The sequence below is a fragment of the Tyto alba genome, unplaced genomic scaffold, assembly GCF_018691265.1.
Source record: "Tyto alba isolate M040663 unplaced genomic scaffold, T.alba_DEE_v4.0 Super-Scaffold_22, whole genome shotgun sequence".
NCBI lineage: Eukaryota > Metazoa > Chordata > Aves > Strigiformes > Tytonidae > Tyto > Tyto alba.
The window spans coordinates 12,195,188-12,216,327 of NW_024881296.1; the positions used below are offsets into that span (position 1 = coordinate 12,195,188).

At 38.1% G+C, this 21,140-nt stretch overlaps 2 protein-coding genes across 2 annotated transcripts in view; one reads left to right on the forward strand and one right to left on the reverse strand.

Moving 5' to 3' along the window:
- Positions 1–3,417: 3,417 nt before the first annotated feature.
- Positions 3,418–8,014, forward strand: LOC122153739. The gene is made up of 3 exons (XM_042796117.1): positions 3,418–3,790; positions 4,963–4,980; positions 5,742–8,014. The coding sequence occupies exons 1-3, from the start codon at positions 3,499–3,501 to the stop codon at positions 5,855–5,857; spliced, it is 426 nt and encodes a 141-aa protein (XP_042652051.1). The 5' UTR covers positions 3,418–3,498; the 3' UTR covers positions 5,858–8,014.
- Positions 7,526–21,140, reverse strand: part of ADSS2 (adenylosuccinate synthase 2) — a 40,232-nt gene continuing 26,617 nt past the window's right edge. Inside the window, exons 8-13 of the mRNA XM_042796026.1 lie at positions 19,340–19,466; positions 16,253–16,407; positions 15,688–15,812; positions 14,510–14,607; positions 9,504–9,653; positions 7,526–8,306 (exon numbers count right to left, since the gene is read on the reverse strand). Of these exons, the coding sequence (XP_042651960.1) occupies positions 8,254–8,306; positions 9,504–9,653; positions 14,510–14,607; positions 15,688–15,812; positions 16,253–16,407; positions 19,340–19,466 (708 nt within the window). The 3' untranslated portion in view covers positions 7,526–8,253. The remainder of the gene's footprint in view (positions 8,307–9,503; positions 9,654–14,509; positions 14,608–15,687; positions 15,813–16,252; positions 16,408–19,339; positions 19,467–21,140) is intronic.

Here is a 21,140-nt window from a genome sequence, read left to right on the forward strand (position 1 = left end):
ATTTCACCACTGTCTGGAGATGCTCCTCTGCCCAGATCTAGGAGTAACTTGAGGAGAATGCAACCTGAGGACTAGCAGACACTACAGTCTAATTCACCAAAGTGCAGCAGCACCCAGGATAGTGGCTCGGATGTGCAGGGGCACGTTTCCAAGTGATCTGCTGATAGATTAGCTTTTCCCCTCCCCTGTCTAGCTCTTAATCTCCTGAGATCCCCATCTTCAGTAAGACACCGTGCCATTTTATCACGTATAAAGTCAACTACAAGAGTGGTAGCAAATTGGCTCAAACGGCCCTCAAAAATGCACTCGAAAGGCTGACACCAGTGGGACTGCTCCCCTTGTCCTGAGGCCGAGGGGCACTCCCCTTCCAATGCCAGTAAGGAAAGGAGGCACCGTCACAAAGCCAGGCTTAGTGAGGTAGAGGGACTTGCTCACACCAGCTTAGAAAGGGAAAGGGAGCTTAGGCAGATGACCGCCACGACTGCCTGCAAGCTTTGCCTTTCCTGATCTTCATTCCATGATTTATCTAAGTCTGGAACCCCACTGCGTGAACTGGGAAAGGCAAGCTCACCTCCGACTTCACCCAATCTGTAAGCAGAAATACCACATAGTTAAATAAACTTTATTCCTAGGGGCTTCCTCAGTTTTCAAAAGCAGAACGGATTTCATCCTGGAAGGAGAATCCTTTTTCAGTGTGTTAAATTGGACAAATCTCAAAAATAAGATTTTTTTTTGAGGATTATTATTTAGCATGAGCAGGTAAATTACAGATGGTCCTGCAGTTTTAACTATATGGCTGTAGCACTTGGATGTACTGCTTCCCCTTGTTTGTCAGACTCCCTGCAGGCCCCTACGTGAACCATTTAACCTCCACCTTAGGCTCTCTTCTTCCTACTGGGCTTTCCATCCCTTGTCTGTTAAAACCAAAGCCACTTTAGTTCACAGCGTGGCGAGTTTTTTTAATACGTCAGGTCTCAAAAGTTTCTGAGAGTCGTCACTAAAGTTTTATGTGCAAAGTTACAAGAGAAAGCTGCGACTTCGGCACTCAAATGGCAAATTTTAAAAATATTCCTGGATGCATCCAGGATGGAGGATAAATTCTGACATGAGGGCCTTTGGAGCGTATGCCAGGAGACAGGTAAGCAACCCGAGGTTTGGAAGGAAGCTTGTCAATTCTGTGGTAGACACAGTCGCTCTGGCACAATCTCAGGTAGCTCGGCTGGCAACCTGAACACACGGTTCCCGATGGAGGAAGGAAGCTGCAATGTCCCCCATTTCCCAAAGACGAGGGATGAGGAACGCTTCCCACTGACACCGCACTAAGGGTAAAACTGGAGGAGGAGAATCACCCCCGGGGAGGAGTTGGGGAGAGGAGAGGAATCTCTGTTGGTGCTGCTGACTATGATGAGGACAACAGTTGTGCAGAACTGGCTGACAGGGATATGGAAATGTTGGTAAATATAACAGTGATTCTCAACAGCTCATATTGTGTGTGAGTGTTGGAGTTGTCACTTTTGTATGTTGTATAGCTACATTTTCCAAGATTGACTGAAATTATCTAAAGCATGAAAATACATTCTTTTGTAGACTGAATTGGATGAGGAGTTTTTACATCATGCTCTGCAACTAAGTGGAAGTTGCAACCGTCTTAGTTTTAGAAAAAAATTGAACTGTGGATGTATTCAAGGAGTTTCTGAGACGGCTGGGTCATGATACTATTCAAAACAATGGTCTGACTAAGATGTCCGGTGAGAACCGATTTTAACACCAAACTCCTGGAGCTGCAATATTAATTCACACTCCAGTGAAGTAGTTGCCATGGAGTGGCCAAAACATAATTCACTGACTCTGATGGGCAACAAAATACAGAAAACATGTACTTTGTTTTCCAAATACTGGTGAGTCAGTGTTTTATACACAGCAGCCAAATTTCATTCCTTGGGAGGTAGAATAAATTATTACTTAATTGTGACAAACGACCAGACCATCAGACTCACTGATATAATGAATCAGTCTGCAAAGAAATTCTGCTTTGAGTCACAGAACAGCACATTGTTGTCCTGGATTATAAAATGCTGTTTAAGTAAGTTAACTGGTTCCTGCATTTGTTTCTACTCTGAGACTTGCCACTGATCCTGGGCAACTCATTCCAGAAACTCCCACAGCTCTGCAAACATTTTGTAGCACTCTGTAACATTTTGTAAAACCTCTACTTTTACATGCGTACACTGGTTCTTTTCTTCCTGGGGGATTCCTAATAGGTAGGCATGCTATTCCATACTCGATTTTGCTACCAAAATGGAGATTAATACATTCAAGCCTTATAAGCAAGTTATTTTAGGTCCATCAGCAGCTCCTTAACCAAAAAAAAAATAACATTTTACATCACTGTTTGTAGGAATTTGGCATGTCATACTATGCAAAGAAACTAAGGGAGTTTATAGGTCCTGCACTAATCTTGCCCCCAAGGTAAGCCTCTTGAACCACATAGGCCAGGCTATCAGTTAGTTGTATAAAAAAATCTGCTCAAGAATCTTAGCATTTCAGGAGGGTACTTTGAGGGGGAAAAAAAAAAAAAAAAATTCTGCCCAACTTTTATTTCTTAAATAAATAAATAAGGTGCATTCATCTGCACAAACACGTTCTTCCACAATATGCAGGATTTTACCTTGTTATCAATGTCATTCCCTTATTCACTTGTCGGCTCTGTACTGAGACAAAAATATTTCTTCTTTTCCATAACCACCACATCAGAAAATTGCTTTTCCACAGCTTGGGCGGGATTCCTGCTCTCTGGTCTCCTGTTTGTACCTTAACTACCTTCTATTTGATTGCTTCATCAGCTCAGTTGTTCATCCTGGAGAGGATGTCTGTGGTTTCTATCCCAGGTGACTAGGATGGGTCTGCACGGCACATGCATCCAAAGGCTCCAGGGTAAGCTTGTGCATCCAAGTAAACCTGTAATACCTGTGGAATAAGCCTTTCCCTTTTATGCCTATCGTGGGCAACATTGCAACAACTTCTAATGTTTTTTTAATGACTTTGGCCTAAGAGAGGACCAACAAGAGAATCCAGGCAGAGTAAACCAAAACTACATCCAAAAGATTTTGGCGACACCAGGAGGGCTGCATATGAGAATCTAGAATGGGAATTGTAAAAAACAAAATGCTGGGGTTTTTCCCACCTATGAAAATTTGTTGCATTTCACATCAACTCAAAATACGTTTAGATTTTTAAAATTTCTTAACATTTTGTAGGCTATTTCTGTTGAGAAGTCAAGGCTTTAAAAATTCTAGTAATATTAAACTAATGCACTTAGTTGCTTGACTGCAAGAGGCACAACCCTTATCATGCTAATTACATGTCAGATGGAGCCAATTGAACAATAATGAATTATTAAGGTCTTACTGTACATTCTCAGGCTGTTAATATCTATTAGATTACAGCGGCATTATACTGAGTGCTCATTTCAGCAGGAGATTAGAAAGTACATTTATAATGCTGGCTACCCTTTGGGTGGATCATGGTATTTACATACCATATGTCAGCACGAGATTACAGAATGATTTATGCTTTTTGCCTAGACCTTTCAGTAAACTGCAACCAGCTTCAGTAAACTACGAAGCTGAAACTCCATTCCAACCTGACTTTGACAATTCAGCTCTCAGGAAGTACACACATTTTCAAAAAATCATGAAAAAGGCCACCAGCAACCAGTACAATCAAACATCATATAAAGCAGCGTTTGACGTGCCATGCCTCAACGCAGGTAATCCATGCTGGCTTTTCTGTTGAGAGGGGCACAGAAGATGAGCGAGGGAGGTTCGCTGCTGTGAACACACTAGTCCTAAACTGCATGGAGGAAAAAAGTGAATGGCCATCTCACTTTTTCCAAAAAAGAGCTGCTACCTGTCCTCCAAAGCCATAAACTCTCTCCACTACCAACACTCAGGTATCCCAGTTCCCTCTAGTATGCAGGAGGCAACCAATGAACGAGGACAAGGCAAACTATCTAGCAGATTGTTATCTAAAAATAGTTACTCCAACACACTGTAGGTAATGCCAGTAGTGTGTATCGAAAGACCTAAAGAGTAAGTACCTGGAATGCATGCACAAATCGATTCATCACTGAAAATAAACTAGCATGGTGTAAGAAAATATATTGCTTTGATACACTTATTAGTTCTAAAGTGGCAGTGAAGAAGACTAGGGTTTAATGCAACATTGTCTGTTTAAAGTTGAATGGAAGATATCTGAATGTGTATTTCTTGCGAGGCATTTTCAATATGACCCATCAAATGAGTCCTAACACTCAGACCATCAAAGAATGGTGTAAAATTTTAAGTCTCTGCAAATAACGCATCATCTTTGTGTACGTATGCATGCACAGCAGTCTGCCTTCAGTATGCAAAGCTGTCGTGCACCAAGAGAAGTGTGCTTGATTACTGTACCACTAGGTTTATTAAGTTTCACTGTTCCCGAGACTAGGAACAGTATGGGCAGGAGAAAACTCACCAGACTGAGTTGTCCCTTATCTTCATTCCCAGCTACTTTGCCCAGCTACTTTTTCTAAACCTTTGATTACGTTTCATTAAGAGAGCTGGCTATGACAGCAAAAGGAAACTATGATCTTCTATCGGCAAGTAGATTTCCAGGATGATGATAGACAAAAGCAGCTGCCGTGCATTACATCAGCATTATCTGTCTGCCACTTTATCTGAAGGTTTTGTCCATTAGCTGCATGTCAAAACTCAATTACACGTGGAATACAAATGGAAAGGCTAAGAGCAGAAGCATCCCTCACTTTCCCTCCTATTTAGTTAGCAAAGGAGGCTCACTAAGCAGTAGGGACACAGGGCTATCAAAAGCTGCAGTACAGCACAAGCCTAGAAGGATCAGCCTCCTAAATATTTCAGTGGCACCAGGAATGGCATGAGATCAAAGTACCTTGTCTGTCATCAGCGTTGTCAGGTCTAGCAGGTATCCGTGCCTCCTGAAAACATCCCGTTAGTGAGAGGGGACACTTGGAGGAGGATCAATTTCAGCTACTCTCCTATGCTGCCATCCTCTCCCCTTACATGCTAGCAACAGAAGAGCCTGCAGTGAGGAAGGGAGTATGCAGGAAGGGCCTGAGAAACACATGCTTGTCATTGAAATACAAAGGTGTTTCCTTTTATTACAGCTTACTACTAGCCTGTGGCAGACAATCAAAAACCTTTTGCCAGCGAGCATGGCAATTCCTGAGGCCAAAGGAATCTTAACTAATGAAGGGGGGGGTGTGTGTATGTGGAAAGCAGAACAGCGAGTCTTGGCTAAAGAAAACCTGCAAGTGCCTTGAAAGCCATTTAACTTTGCCACTGCTAAACACACTGCTGCTGGTAGAGTATCAGGCTGCTGTTTTATTTTTTCCTCCTTGCTTCCGTAGTTTGAACATAGCATGGTTTCAAGAGCAGAGCACACAGCGCTCGAAACAATCTCCGTAAGTTTTAATATTTGTTTCCACAACATTCAGGTTGGTGATAACACATCCCACCCTAATTATCCATATGTATAAACGAAATAAGGGGTAGAAAAGGTAGCACTGGGGGAAGTGGGAATTGGGTAGGATATACCCATTCTTTGATACCAGGAAAGTGTTTGTGCACCAGTCCAAGAATTCACTCCAGGAAAGCTTAGGGAAAACTGGCATTCAGGGACAACATAATAAGCTTTACAGATGCCAAGTTTAACCACCTGATAAGGAGAAAAATTCTTCATTCCGGGTCATGAGAGTAAATATACACCAACAGATCCTGGACCACATATTATCTGGGCAAGTACTGGCAGGATGTTTTCAACTTTCCAGGCCTACACTTGAATGGAAGAATCAAAGAAAAATGTCAGCTGAACTTAAAAGAAAGCAAAAGAACATAAATCACTCTTGCATCCAAGACAATTCTGTTTTGTTTCTTTAGCTACACAAATTCTTTGTATCATTTTAGGCTATAGCGATATTGCCTAGAAATCCTGCTGCATCTGGGAATATAAATTCCTCAAATGAAAAACAAGGGTAGTTTGTACAGTGGAGTAACAACAGTGGAAGAATTGAAACAGGCCTTGAGGATCTCTGCTTGGCAGAAATAAAACATAGCTACATAGTAAGCTCTCCTTTATTCACTCACTGTAGAAGAAAAGCATGCCCTCATTTATTTATTTACTCACTCCTTGAAGCTAGGCCTCCCAGTCCTTGGCTGGCAGTCTCACTGGCAGCACAGATGCCCTTGGTGCCTCCCCTACAGCTACAGGAAGACAAGAATACTTAGTCTTTATTCCCTATTGTTCACATTGCAAGGGCAATTCCCTCCATCACCTAGAAAACAGTAATACTGTTTTTTTCCTTCATTGGAATTTATGTTTCACACAGTTATATCTCTCCTGCTCTCCACCAGGGAATTAGGAAGAGATTTTTAATTCAAAATGTCCCTTAGCTAGGGAGCAATGATATGATTCTCTCCTGGACTGTGAGGCTGACAGCAAAACTAGATCCTCATCCCCTCCAGAAAAAAAGGAGTATGAAGTTGTTTGGTTTTTAAATATGAGAAGAATGATCTTTACATGCAATGCTGATACAAAGGTGTCTCAATGTATTTGCCAGTTTTCCAGCATTCTCTGGCATCCTCCTCTTTCCACATATTACACAAATACACACCCTGCTAACTGCTGTCACATGCAAACAATTCAGTAGAAAATGCTCCTTAAATATCAATAGTTTTATCCTTCGACCCTCCTGCTTCTCCCCTTTATGATAAGCCATTTTATGTCAATTGAGAACAAACCTTGTGTTGAACACCTCAACAGCAGCATCAATCCAACAAACATATTCCATTACAGGAAATACCTGGTTACCTAAGACATAATCCGGAAGGCCTCGTATCTTTTATTTTGCACAAAAAGCTTCTTATATTCACCTGCACAGGTGAAATCTACTGAACTAAACCTAAAACTACCTCCCCACCCTGATACAAACTTGTTTTTAGGAAACTAGGTTTTATTTTAAGTGAAAAGAAAGCACATGAATATCATAGTATAGTGTGTAAAAACACTCATTCTTAAAAAATCTGGAACAGGAATATGTAATTATTGGGTTGTTGCCAAAAGAAATCAGATTCTTTGGAATATATAATGGTTATAAATTAAAATAATTCTAGAACATTTCCCAATAAGCCAAAATATGTCAGATGTCTTGAGGTGAATACTGGTTATTTTCCCTACTTCTAAAGCAAACACACTGAATATATGTTATTTCTAAAGCATCCTCAATTTATAATTACAAAAGCGTCTCTGCTTTGCCAGTTCTGCAGAGAAAGATAGTCTATTGGGTATGTAGAAAGGAATTTAAAAGGGCATCAAAATTTTAGACTTCTCACCAAATATAAATGTAACCTCATTTAATTATGGAAACAGTTTGAGATATGTGCCTTGGAAGTAGAGAACTGCAGGGTTTTTAAAATACCAGAAAAAAAAAAATGAGTAACATTATAAAACATTTAACTCAAAATCAGAATGGTTCTTTAATAATCGCAAATGAACTTTTTACAATATCAATTTTCTAACTTTCTGGGCACACTTCCTGGTAAACACGTGAGTGTCCTCTGTGAGTTACAAAGAGTAAGTTTTCTGTGTTATACAGCTAAAAAAATCTGGACATTCTTAACAACTTGGCATCACATCTTTTTTTAAAAAACAGATCACACAATAATTTAGACAGCATTTATAGCATTATAAAATCAGAATCCCCCCTCTTTAATTACTCACAAGAACAGCCATTAAGAATACAACAGCTTTAGGAATACAAACAATGAAGATGTAAAACTATCTGTGCAAAACTGCATTATTTTTACTGTCTAAAATTTCAGGGAAGTAACACCGCCAAAAGCAGAGAGAGGATAACAAACAGTCATGAAAGTAATGCTACCTTAGATTTTCAAACAGGAATTACATTATGAAGTAAATATTAGATAAAGAAAAAAAAAAATCTGATGGCACCTTGAACAACAATGACAAGTGTCCTGGAAACTGCAGCTGAACAAGAACTGATACAGGTTCATGTTAAAGTCTCTTTCAGGAGTAGCGATTGATTTGGGGGTATCAACTCTAGCATTTCTTTCCATGCAAAAATCTATCTTTCCAACATCTTTGCTTTGCGGGCTACTAATGCATTTAAGAATGAGCAGTCTTTTGAGGAGTGTGCTTTCTTCCATGCATCTGAAATCTTTAAAACAGCTGGATCATTGATTCCCTGGATTTCCCTACTCCAATCCATTTAACTGCAGGAGAGAAAAGCAAACTTTTATTGTAAGTAATACAAAGCAAGATTGACCGGACTGTATCTTAAGATACAAACTTGTCTTCCTAAGTGCTTAAGATCTTAAGTACCATAGATCTGAAGAAAAACACAACATATACTATTAGTATGTTAAGAAATTATAACTATGTCTACTGTTCTCAAACTAAGAATGCATTGGTAACTTAGAAAAGCAGGAATGGTCTTGAAGCTGACATAATAAACAGATCAGTTTTCCAGATCGTAGGGCAAAAGATACATAGAAACTGTCAGAAAAGTAAGGATTTGCATCATCTCCTAATTCCCATCTTTGGATGGAACCACAGGATCATCTGACAGGCTGAGAGAGTTGGGGTTGTTCAGCCCAGAGAAGGAGAAGGCTCTGGGGAGACCTTATAGCAGCCTGCCAGTGCTTAAAGGGGGCCTACAGGGAAGGAGGGGAGGGACTCTCTGTCAGGGGGTGTAGTGATAGGGAGAGGGGTAATGGTTTTAAACTGAAAGAGGGTAGATTTAGATCAGATATGAGGAAGAAATTCTTTACTGTGAGGGTGGTGAGACCCTGGCCCAGGGTGCCCAGAGCAGCTGTGGCTGCCCCCTCCCTGGAAGGGTTCAAGGCCAGGCTGGACGGGGCTGGGAGCCCCCTGGGCTGGGGGAAGGGGGCCCTGCCCGGGGCAGGGGGGCTGGAACTAGATTGTCTTTAAGGTCCCTTCCAACCCAAACCATTCTATGATCTTTATTAGGGAGCATAAGAGAAATGTGTTAGTTTAGGACTTACTGTCACATATATTTAATTATATTATATATTTAATTATATTACTGTCCATATATTTAATTGCATTAATATCCCACTGACTTTATAATGGTAGCAGAACTAAACTCCTAAGATAACCAATCTTAAAAATACTTAAGCAAGCTATAAAAATCTCAGTTGAACAAGGTCTATAGTATAAGTCAAAGAAAGAATGAATGCATATTAAATTTTTGGAAAATTTTAAATTCAACAGCTAAATAGATAAAAAGAAGTAAAACAATAATTACCAGTATGACCAGTTACATCAGAACAAGCACAGCTACAAACTAGTTTTCAATATTCTGAATGTTTATCAAGGCAAAGCACAAGATAGGTTTCATGGAGCAGGAAAAAAAACAAGCCAACAACAACAAAATCTGGTTTACTTACCAGGAACACCTAACTCCATTTCTATAAAGCGAACATAATTTTGTGCATTTACAGGCAGCTCATCAAATGTCCTTGCATTTGCTATGTCCGTATCCCATCCTGGGAGTGTCTCATACTGAACCTCTACTTTATTTAAGACTTCCTGGTTGGCTGAGAAGCAAACAGGAACAAAAACATTAAGTCTACAAAGATTATGTATTCTTTACCACTAAAAACATACCTGTAAAGCTTTTTATTCTTTTCTTATACAAAGAGGTTTATTCATAAGATAATACCAGCAGTGAAGGTACTGATGTGTTCTTTTTTGTTAACATAAGCAGAGGGGAAAAAAAAAAAATATCCAGTAACTATCAGGACTTAGACTTTAGGAAATCCAGTACACACAGTCACATACATACATTTTGCTTAAACCACAATGTCTTCAGTTCAAGAAAACAACTCTTCAGGAAAAGTAATTCCCCCAAATGTCTTTTTATCCTGAACAAATACCAAGATACCAACTCCCCCTTCATGAGGGAATCTGGTGATGTGAAAGCACAATTAGACACCAGCGTGTAAATACCAGGCAGTTAAAACGTATTTTTAAATGGCACAGTGAACTTTTTACTAAACATAGTCATAGGATGTAGTTTATACATAACAGACTTCTGATGTCCACAGACCCTATACCCCAAAACTCTACAATGACTTTGTCAACCAGTGTGGAGTTCCACATGATGTATGAACAGTAACTGTTCCAGTTACTTCTCAGGATAGAGGCAATAAGTATATTCCGTTTTGTTCTTCATTTAGTAACTTGCTGTAATGTTGTCCATTAACTCTGAATCCTGTGATGATTTCAAGTACTGGAAAAGATGCTAAGCACATTGTTCTGGAATTGAATCACTCCAGTAACTATCTGAACATTAGTCTTGGAATGACACTGGGCAGTGAAACAAAAAACCTTAGGCCTGAAAATGGTTAAAAAAGCGATTAAAACCCTGATTAAAAAAAATAAATAAAGAAATAAATAAAAGAGATGTGTCAGGCATTCTTGTCTTCCTGAAAAAGACAGAGTTTTCCCAAGGCACTGTAATTAATGTTATGTAGGCTCCATGTCTCAGATCAAGTCACTCCTGCAATGACACCTAGAGAACCTGGGAAAGGGTTTTACATGCAAGAGGCACAGCAGAGGTGCAAATACAAAACCATAGCTAATCCCCTCCAGCATGTGTGTAGCCAACAAACCCAGGAGCAGCATACTGAATAATTTGTCCTGGTGCAGGTAAGAGCTAAATAGCAGCCATGTTGTAAGGACAGCCTTTATGAACTAGGCATTTTGAGTAAGGGTGAAAGAGGACTATATTCTACTGTCTTCAAAGCCTACAACAGTGAAGAAATGCAGAATTTTTGGACTGAGGTGTTCGCAGGTTAAGGCAAATGATCCTGAACCAATACTTGTAATCGGGACAAAGAGGCAGGCACGTTAAGGATGCTGGGTCGCAGAGGCCACGGATAAGCACTTTCTTTAATATCAGCAGCAACAACTGAAGTGTTGGCTGCTGTCCAGGTGATCTGTAAAACAGAACAGCTATATCCTAAGTGCAAAACCACACACTAACCTCCAGGCATTGCACATGGTCTAGAACAACACACTAGCTGCTGCCTTTCTGAAGAGGAAAAGAAAGTGACTGAATACCTTATCTTGGAGGTCCACAAACATTTTTACTTTGAAGCCTCTCTTATGAGGCTAGCTGGGAGAAATCTGAAAGCACTTAGAATTCAACAGTTTAATCCTGTCTACAATCTGTATTTGTTCGGTTCCTTACTTCCCCAAAAGAGGAAGAAAAAAAGAAGGGATAAATTTCTTGATGTTTCAAATGATTCTCTCATTTTGTTCCAGGAGGTGTGATAAAAGATGATGTGTGGTAAAGATAAGGCATAAACTGAGCTTAGTGTAGCAACAGATGTAGTCACCATCTAGATTTCTCTCAGCTCTTCCTTTAGGGAATTTGTCTTTTAGGCTTTCTGGAATATTCCTTATTAACAGCTGAATTAGATAACAGAGAGAGCAGGTATAATGATATCTGGTAGTACAATCTAGAGAGGGAATGATGTGATGTTACTTCCAACTCAAAAAGAATAGCCACAACTGGGGATCTTGGCACCATTGTAAGAGAAAGATCCAACAGCAGTTTCCAGAAACTGAACATAAAAACAGTCATACAGGTCAGACCAAAGGTGCATCTAGCATAGTGTCCTAGCTCTTTAATCTAGAGTTGATGCCCAGGGAAAGAGCACAAGGAAAAAGAAAAAAAAACATGAAATAAAGTTTCTCCAAAATAACCTCCCAATTTCCTAAGAATCTGTGTTTTCAAAGTCTCCTGAGCTAGAAGTTGTGTCTGTGCTGAGATCAACTGATGCCTGAACTTGGAAAGGAGGCACTAGGGGGACTAGACTATGGCTTTCACATTCCTTTTAAACTGATCAGCTCAGAGCTGGCAAGGAGTTCTACCTTTCTTTCATAAACTCCTATGACTGAAAAGAAATGGAGATACTGGCCAGCTCTATAGCAAAAGACTACAGCCTCAGTGATACCAACTAAAGTCAGCTGTAAATTTACAAGACATTTTCGGTTCTTTCTTAACAGGAGATTATGAAATGCCCACAGAAATCTAAGCTAAAAAAACAGAGGAACTCGTATGACTCTCTGATCCAGCTGGAAAAAAGGAACAATATATGAAATATGGCATGTTTTTCCTGAGATGGTGGGCACTGTGTGTGCTTCTAATTTAGAGACAGTCATTTTCACAAGAAGGGTAAATCACTAACATCTCCAAGAGAGTGGGAGGGTAGAGAGGGGAAAGAGAAAGAAATACCCTGCCAGCAAGAGATTCCCAGACTAGATCTCTTCTAAATTAAATTAAAAATGTCAAAGTGGCAAGTTTTGCAAAAATAAATTATACAAGTGCACAGAATGCAGAGATGTAGACATCAGAAATAATCTAATGGTCTGCAAAACACAAAGTGGGAAGAAAGTTAACTTTCTGGGTTTTTATGCCAGAGGCAGGGGTAATAAGTAACCTGCAGCATATGTGCTGAAAATGCTGCCAAATGTTGAGGAGTATAGCAAAGAGAGAGGTATGGAACACAGAGGCACTGTGAGAGACAGCATCTTCCAGCTTACCAGAAGTTCAGCTCAAACTTCTTCCTGGCACTTAAGGAAGACAGCGTGTCAACAGCAAAGACAACAGCTTCTACTAAATTTCTACCAGAATTCTTAATCGTTCATACAGTAAAGAAAAATACCGTTAGGCAGGTGAGCCACGTTGTGCTGCTACAAGCAAAGGTCAGCTACCTGTTACCTGGGCATATACAGGGAGCAAAGTCTGCCCTCAGGAGTTGTAACAAGACTCTGGTCCCATCTGAGAGACACAATGAATGGCGGGGGGGGGGAAAAAAAACCTAATCACTGAAGTCTTAGTACAGGAAAATATGGCCACCTGTTTATGTCATCTTTAATGGGGGACTGCCAGAGAAGGTCCTCCTGGTTTGAGCACAAGACAGTCCAAACAGCCCCCAGGTTAAATCACAGGGCTACAGATGAGCCCTGATTTACGGAGTGGCTCTCAGCTCAAATGTTCAATCTCCATTATGTTCAAAGGCCATCTAAAGTACACACGGATTTCCTTAATATTTTGATAAGGATATCAATCAGGGAACATCTGAGTCTCAAAAAAGGAAAAGCATTCTCTGGTTCAGTGCAAGATGAGTATTAAATTTCCTGAATAAAAGTGCATGCCATGTCATTCAGTATGCATTCAGATTATAACTGACACTTTTGTTTGAAGATTCTGGAAGGCAAATCAATTAGAGAAATCCCCCAAGCACACAGTGAAATAGAAGATTTTTTTTGTTAATTCCTTACGAATTTCCCTAACAGATATGTGCTATTTTCAAGGACTACTGGCAGATCATCATCTATTTCTTTATACATAATTACATCTACATAAATCCTGCTGTGAGTTGTATCTGATTACTACAGTTGATCTCCTCGCACACAAAAAGTTCTCTGCTGATGATATCAGATGAAAAATTGTAACCCGTGAACAGCCTCAAACCCTGAGGTAGCAATGAGAATGCAAAAGAGGCATCTATGTGCACATTAGAAAAATCAAAAAGCCCAATCTTTAGTACTGGTTAGTGCTCTCCCTTTTTCTGGAGTATCTCTACTACAGCTAACCGAAAACTATGTGCTATCCATGAAAACAATGTTTTGTGACATTTTAATATTTTAACATGCAGATACATTTTCCAGGTAAAAACGATCACTAAAATGACCACTGTCCTCCTCAGGAGCTACAGTTTCTATCACGCTAAGCTGATGTATGTTGGTCCTGCATTAGAAAATAGTCTTGCTTTCACCTAAACTAATTGTTCATTTCCTCCCCCACCCCTTTTCCCTCTTTTCCATTGCATAGGTGTGACGGGTTTTTGGCTGCTCTGTGAACCATTAAAGGGAACTGAACTGTTAGAAAAATAACACAGGGAGAGAAAAACCTGGCTTTTCAAACAGGATCAGTTCTCTCGTGTAGTCCACCACATGCTTAAATGAATACTTGGCCTGCTAGAAGAGGGGATGAAGGCAGCAGTGGGAATAAGATACTGGGTTTAGAGTATACTATACGCAGTATAGTATACTATCTTAGTAGCTTTCAATTTAGCTTGAAGGTGGTACAGGCTTTATTAAAGGAAAGGGATAAAGCAGTAACAACATTTACATTTAAGAAGCTTTATACAGCACTTTGCATCTTTCTAGTAGACAAATGACAGTATTTGATACAGGTGTCTGTAGGGTGTGGGTACAGGTGTGCTACAGGGTGTTTCTGGTGCATCTGGGAAGAAATTAATGGCTTGATGCTGAGACATAACACACTTCTGTCAGACTTTACAAGTAAAAATCAAATGTATTTAAGTATCAAATTACATTTCACCAAAACCTAAAATTGTTAAACAAGCAGTCTTACCAGGAAAATGAGGTATGATTTCACCATCTAGTTTGTATGCAACACCAACTTTGATTTCTGGAAACACATCTAGGATATCCAATTTGGTAAGCGCCAAACTATAAACAAACATTACTCTGGTTAAACAAGTTCAACAACTCTCAACTTTTGTTACATTGTAAAAATACCAAAAGAAAAATTGATTCCTGCACATTGCAATAGTCTTTCCTTAGAAAAACAGCTCATATGGCACTAATCTATTTATCTTGTGTGACTTTTAAAAAAAAAAAAAACTAACAAACAAAAGAAACCATATAAACAGCCTTTTTCTTGACTCCTTCGATCTAGTGCTGTAACAAAATGGTAAAATTCAAAGAACAGGTATTCTCCAATTAAAGAGACTGGTCTATAGCTTTAATGTTAGAATTTTAATTGGTCAGGATGCTGCCAAGACACTTTATGACCATTCATTTGAGATGGCTTCATAGCATGATGCCTGTCACTGTCTGTTCCTGTCCTCTGCCAAATGTTCCTGTCCTACAGTGAAGGCAACAAAATAAAACAACACTGGCTCTGTAAATACCTGGCTGCATCTTATTTTAAATAAAAACACAAAGGACAAGACAACGAGGAAAATTTAAGTAAAGCATGTATTTACACAGCTTGATCTACTAGAAATTTTATACCAGTCTTTTTTCAGATACCTGTTTTTCATTTTAATTAAAATATCAAAGTCACATCCAAATTTTCTACATTTACACGTACTGCTGCTGATATTGATGGGTTCCCATCTGTCTTATTTTGAAAGCAAACTAACAAAACACAACTCCACAAACCACATCAGGTTTTAAGGCCCTTGTAATGCATTTGATTTGATTTGGTGGGACGGCAGGACTTGGGGCAACTTGAAGCACCAAGTACTAAGATATGTAAGAGCTTCCTGGATCGTTTTACATGAGAAATAACGATGCGCTACAAGTAAGGGAAAGAAAAATTTACAAGTATGGAAATGTCAAATATAAAAAACATCTAATGCTAGGAAAAATGAAGGACAGTTATTTTATCAAAATATCAAAACAATCAACAAATCAATACTAACTGTCTGAATGTTACTAACTAGTATATGTACAATTTATAGTAACTTGCAGCATTTCATGATTTTATGTCAAATTGCCAGCAAAGCTGTCAAAACAACTCACGCAGTAAATCCATTAATCATGTAGGCATAGCGGAGTAACACAAGGTCCAGCCAGCCACATCTTCTCTTTCTGCCAGTGGTAACACCGAACTCTTTACCTCTCATTTGCAGCAATTCTCCAATTTCCTAGCAAAAAGCAACACCATTACATGAGCCTTTTTTTTTTTTTTTTTTTTTTTTTTTTTGGTAATACATGATGCAAGTGTATGCTTAAAAACATTTTACAATATTGTACATTACCTTAAAATTTCTTCCCCCAGTTTTTCAAAGTTGCCCACTGGGACGAAAAGAGAAATACAAAATGCTGTTTCTAATTCAAGAGAATGCTACTTGAGCAAATCTCTCAAAATTTGTTCCTGCTCTAGTCTTCTATTCCATATGAAGATCTGAGAAACTGACAATCAGATTTGGCAGTCCTGTAAGCTTAGTTTCAAGTCCGAAGAATGAGACATCCAAACACACGGTCATCTACTTCCATTTAACCAGTAACACTGATTTAATAGAAGACAGACACACCCAGTCATTTCACTCAGTTACAGGTCACATCTAGGGCTGATAATACTCACATTATTTTGTTCCGTAGGAAAGGCACCGATTCCAACTCTTGTTGTATATGCTTTCACAACTCCGTACACTTCCCCAACATTCTGCGGTGGCATGCCCAGACCTGTACACACACCTCCAACTGTGCAGTTTGATGAAGTCACAAAAGGGTATGTGCCTATTAAAAAAAAAAAAAAAAAAAAAGCTTTAATTATTAAAACAGTGGTTTTAAACATTTTTTGTGGTGTTTGGTTGGTTGTTTTTTTAAATAAAACCTAACCTGGTGAGGACTAGTACTTGTATTGCAATTACCTAGGTTTTACAATGCTAAAAAAACCCCAAAAACAACACACACAATAAGAGCATTTTGTGCTCAAGAATATATTTAACAAGTTCTTATTAATGAGCTCTTAGCTTTGTATATAAATTGTCTGATCCTTCCTTACTGAAAATGGTAGAAATCTTGCCATTTACATCAACTGGTATAGAGGCAAAAGTTAACTACATAACCATTCTGAATGATCATACAAGTCAAAAATTGAAATAAGACACCAGAAAAAACATTCCTTGGTATCTTATAGAAAATGCACTCACTAACAGAACAACGGGAAAATCTGAAGGGAGACTCTTAAGAAAATGGTATTAAAAGGTTAGAAAAGACAAGTTTATAATTTTTCATTTTGGGAAAAATATTAAAATACAAGCTCTACAAACTGGTCAGCACATTATCAAGATAAGAAATTGCAAAGAAATGTAGGATTTTGGAATGAACAATTTGCTTACATAATCAAATCAAAAAACGTATTTACACAATTAAATAAAATTAAAGAAAGAAAATAAAGACTCCTGGAATATAGTGTAGTTCATTAGTGGTGAGAGTTTGTCTCTAGTTAAAAAATATTCAGCCCACATTTAAAAAGCAGCCTGGACAGCAAAGAGAATGGAGTTAAACACCTCAAACTCCTTAGGTTTACACATTTTTAAAAAAAGTTATGGAAGATGAAATAGAGCATGCCAGTCCTTAGTCATTTTGAATTGTGAACAAATGTTTCAGCCACACAGTAACTACGTATAAGCAAAAAACTTCTAACTCACGCTTCAGATTTTTTTCTTTTAGTATAAGAATCAGAGATGGGTAAGAGAAGAACGGCCAAAATAAAAGGAACTGAAAGCAATACAGACAACTTTAAAAAGTCAAAATCCTTCAGAGGTTGTTCAGTGAGGTTTTATAGACTAGCTTCGGGTATCTCTAGATTCGTTTACTTAAACCTATCAAGAGAAAGACACAGGCTTACAGGTGACATGTAAAAGCAGTTTGCAAGCACTAATTAGTCTCTATCTTTCTTAGAACACAGTAGTGGAGCTTTTCTTTACCGACAGGTAAATACTGCTGGTGGACATCACAGATTCAATGAGAAATTCTTACTCACTTTCAGCTTCCAGTCTGGTACGTTGACTTTGTTTTATCCTCACTCAGTGTTTAAAAACACAGAAAACTACACACCCCCACATCTATGCCCCTACCCTCAGACACACACATATGCAAGCTTCGTTACACACTCCAGAAAAACAGGATGGACTGCAAGGCTAGGGATTTACCATCTTCGCTGCCAACAGACAGACATTCATAAAACTCACTTCAATATTACGACTTCTGTGCACCAGGGCACAGAAAAGAGCCTCATTCAGAATGCTCAAATCAAATATTTTGACTAGGACTTTTCACACGCACAGGATTGTGACACACCCAAGTGCCCAATCCACTGATGGTATCTACTTAAGGAGAGCAGATATTCCCTCTGTGTGTGGGTCTCACAGCACAGGCAGGAGAAAAAAATAAAAAAATAATTAAAAAAAAAAAAAAATCTAAGTGACCACAGTCAACTCTGAGTTTCAGACTGTTTGCATTTCCTATACTTATATGAAATCTAAAATCCTCACTACTTACAAAAAACACCCCCCCTAGAGTTTTCTGCAAATATCTCAGTTTTGCATCAAACATTTCCCTGTGAAAGTGTATTTGAACACTTCTTTCCTCTTTTTTGACTTGTTAAAAAAGGAACATTCAGATTTTCATGGGAAAACTTGGTGCTTACACTTATAGTGACTAAACTTAGACATAGCTTCCTCTTAAAAGAGGATGCTTTCAAACTCCATATGTTTGAAAATGCCCAGTGGCAGAACTCCTATCAGCTGAAAGCAGAGTGCATGACAATGTTATATTTGCTTTGACAGTAGTTCTTACAGGCTTCAATTTCAGGCTTAAGCACCTTTCCAACATAAAAATAATGCAGTTATAAGACTAGTGAGACTGAAGAAAAATGTGACAAAAATGCAGGAGCCAATCATATAGGCTGCTTATGCCTATACAGACGTAGAATAATTTATCCGTCCTTACAATATAATAACAAACATAACCGCATTAAAAAAAAAAAAAAAAACACAAAAAAAACCCCACCAAACAACAACAAAAAACCAAAACAACAGCAACAAAAAACCCTGTTTATATCAAGAAGCCTTTAATTTTATTAGCAAAATTACAGTATTTTAAGAAAAACTGCACCATTTATAATTGCAAATTGATTGGGATAATCTTTTTACTCTTGCTTCATTAACAATCCAGATTCCCAATATCTTACATCATCAAACAGTGGAAAACTAAATGTTTTAAAACTAAATGTTATAAAAAGGGTTTAAGAAAAATGCAAGCTGATTTTTCAAAAGTCAGCAAGTATTTTGCATATATACTTTGCCTGTCAAAGCTCTCCATCTTTCTTCTCTAGTGTTTTCCATAGATGTATACAACTGAGTTCTTTCACATGAAATTTATAGACACTGAAGTAACAGCTCCACTCTATTTAAGAGAAGTCACCCAATCTTTACTGTTATTCAATTAATCTTGGGAGAGTATAAAGCTTTTTGAAAGAATTTAATTAAAAACTTTTTTTTTCTCCCCTCTAATTATTTGCTAGTCAGAGAGAGCACTGTTATTCCAAAATACAAAACACTTCTGCCATACGAATGGCAAAGCATGGAAGAGTTTATATTTAGCATTCCTCTTTCACAACTTTAGTATATAGCAACATGTGTCTCAAAAAGGTTATACCTACCAAAATCTATGTCCAGCAGTGCTGCATTTGCACCTTCTACTAAGATCTTCTTTGGTGGTCCATGTAAAGCCTCATACATGAAATAAACACCATCCCTTACCATTGGTTTTATTTTTTCCATGCAGCCCTGAATAATACAAAAGAATATTGTATAGTGAAATTTCATTCTGATCTAGACAGCCAGAGTACAAGTGCTATTGCTCCTTCATAACACTCTTCTTTTGAAAAGAAAAAGCAAACAAAGAAATGCTACATATGCCATCATATGTGACCAAGGGAAAGAAGAATATTAGACTCAGATTTACACAATAGACATCTATGCTCTTCCCAGGAGGAAAGAAAGAATAAAAGGGGGGGGGGGAAAATCCAAACTTTTGAAATGCTTTATAAATATTCAAGCTTAAGTATAATCACAATACTTCAATGTATTTGGTATTTCATTTCCAAGTGTTGATAATTTCTCCCCCAAAACTAGCATGTGAGAAGTTCAGTTTCTGGCCATCTCAAGACAACAAATGCACACAATTGTAAAGCAGCATTAATTTGAAATATACATATAAGTACATTTGTAAGTAAAAGCAAAAACTTATTTATTGGAATTAAGGGTCAAGCGCCTGAATGTCACTGAGTAGCTGGATGTAAGAAGCCAGCAGTGTTCAGATTAACACTTGGTACGCAGCCTTTTTCCCCACGAGAACATATGGAAGTTCTTATTCTAATGATTCACTTCACTTGAAATGTAACACTTTGCCTATCAGAATTTAATCAAGCATATTAACATAAAACAAACACTAAATGTAAGTATTTTTTCCTCAAGCTACAAATACATCTTATGTTTACACCCTAACAGTGAGTTTCAGATATTCCATAATCCTAATGTGTGTTAATTAAACTATGAAGCATTATAAAACACTCAGCTCTAACTGACTTTTAAGTCTACATATTAATAAAAATACTACCACTCAACACGTGTAACAGGTACTATTTAAAGACAGACAGAAGTGCTAAGAACTCCCATATACTCCATTCTAGAGCTAGTAAATCGAGTTTAGTGGCAACTAGAGATACTAGAAGGATGATTTCTTTGGCCCGGTTTTCTTAAAGAATTAAACATGCAAGCCCTCCCCTGACCTCACATACCACAATAGTTTTAAACAATTTGTCAAATTTGGTTGAAGTTTTCTAAGGCGTAAAAAAAAATAAAAATCTCATACAGTTAAGTTTCTTTAAAATGCAGGAACAAAAAGGCTGGGTAAGGGTAAGACACCCGATGTTGTTTTTTTTTTTGCAGTGCACCCGAGTTCTTGAAAAAACTAAACCAAACCAACCAACCAAAAAAAAAAAAAAAAAAAAATCACACTATTAGGCATTAAGAGAATTAATACTAGTCCACAACTGTCCCAATTGCAGGAAAAACATCAAATCAGAATTCATAATTAACTACAACACTAGTTTGCTGGCAATCAGGCTTCATTAGTTCTGCTGCTATCAACCTGTATTTTTTCTATGTTGTTAGACAGTGGGTTTTTTTCCTTAAGACTTATTATTTAGAATAATATTAATTTACTTCAATTCTTAAGTTTTTGACACAAAGAGTTAGTATTCTGCTTTAAAATGAACCATACCTTCCCCAACTATAATCCTGTTTTTTTTTCTCCTAGCCAGTATGTTTGAGCAAGTGGAAGTCAAAAATAATTCCCCCTATGAGCCTTTTTCTTAAAGTTTCCAATATTTCTATTGAAACCAAGTTTTGAAATGCTGCATAAAGCAAAGTAAAAAGTGTCTTTAAAGATGCTAGCAG

Excerpts from the sequence above, each read along its gene's own strand:
- LOC122153739 (XM_042796117.1), top strand. The coding sequence starts at position 3,499 with ATGCTGGCTACCCTTTGGGTGGATCATGGTATTTACATACCATATGTC.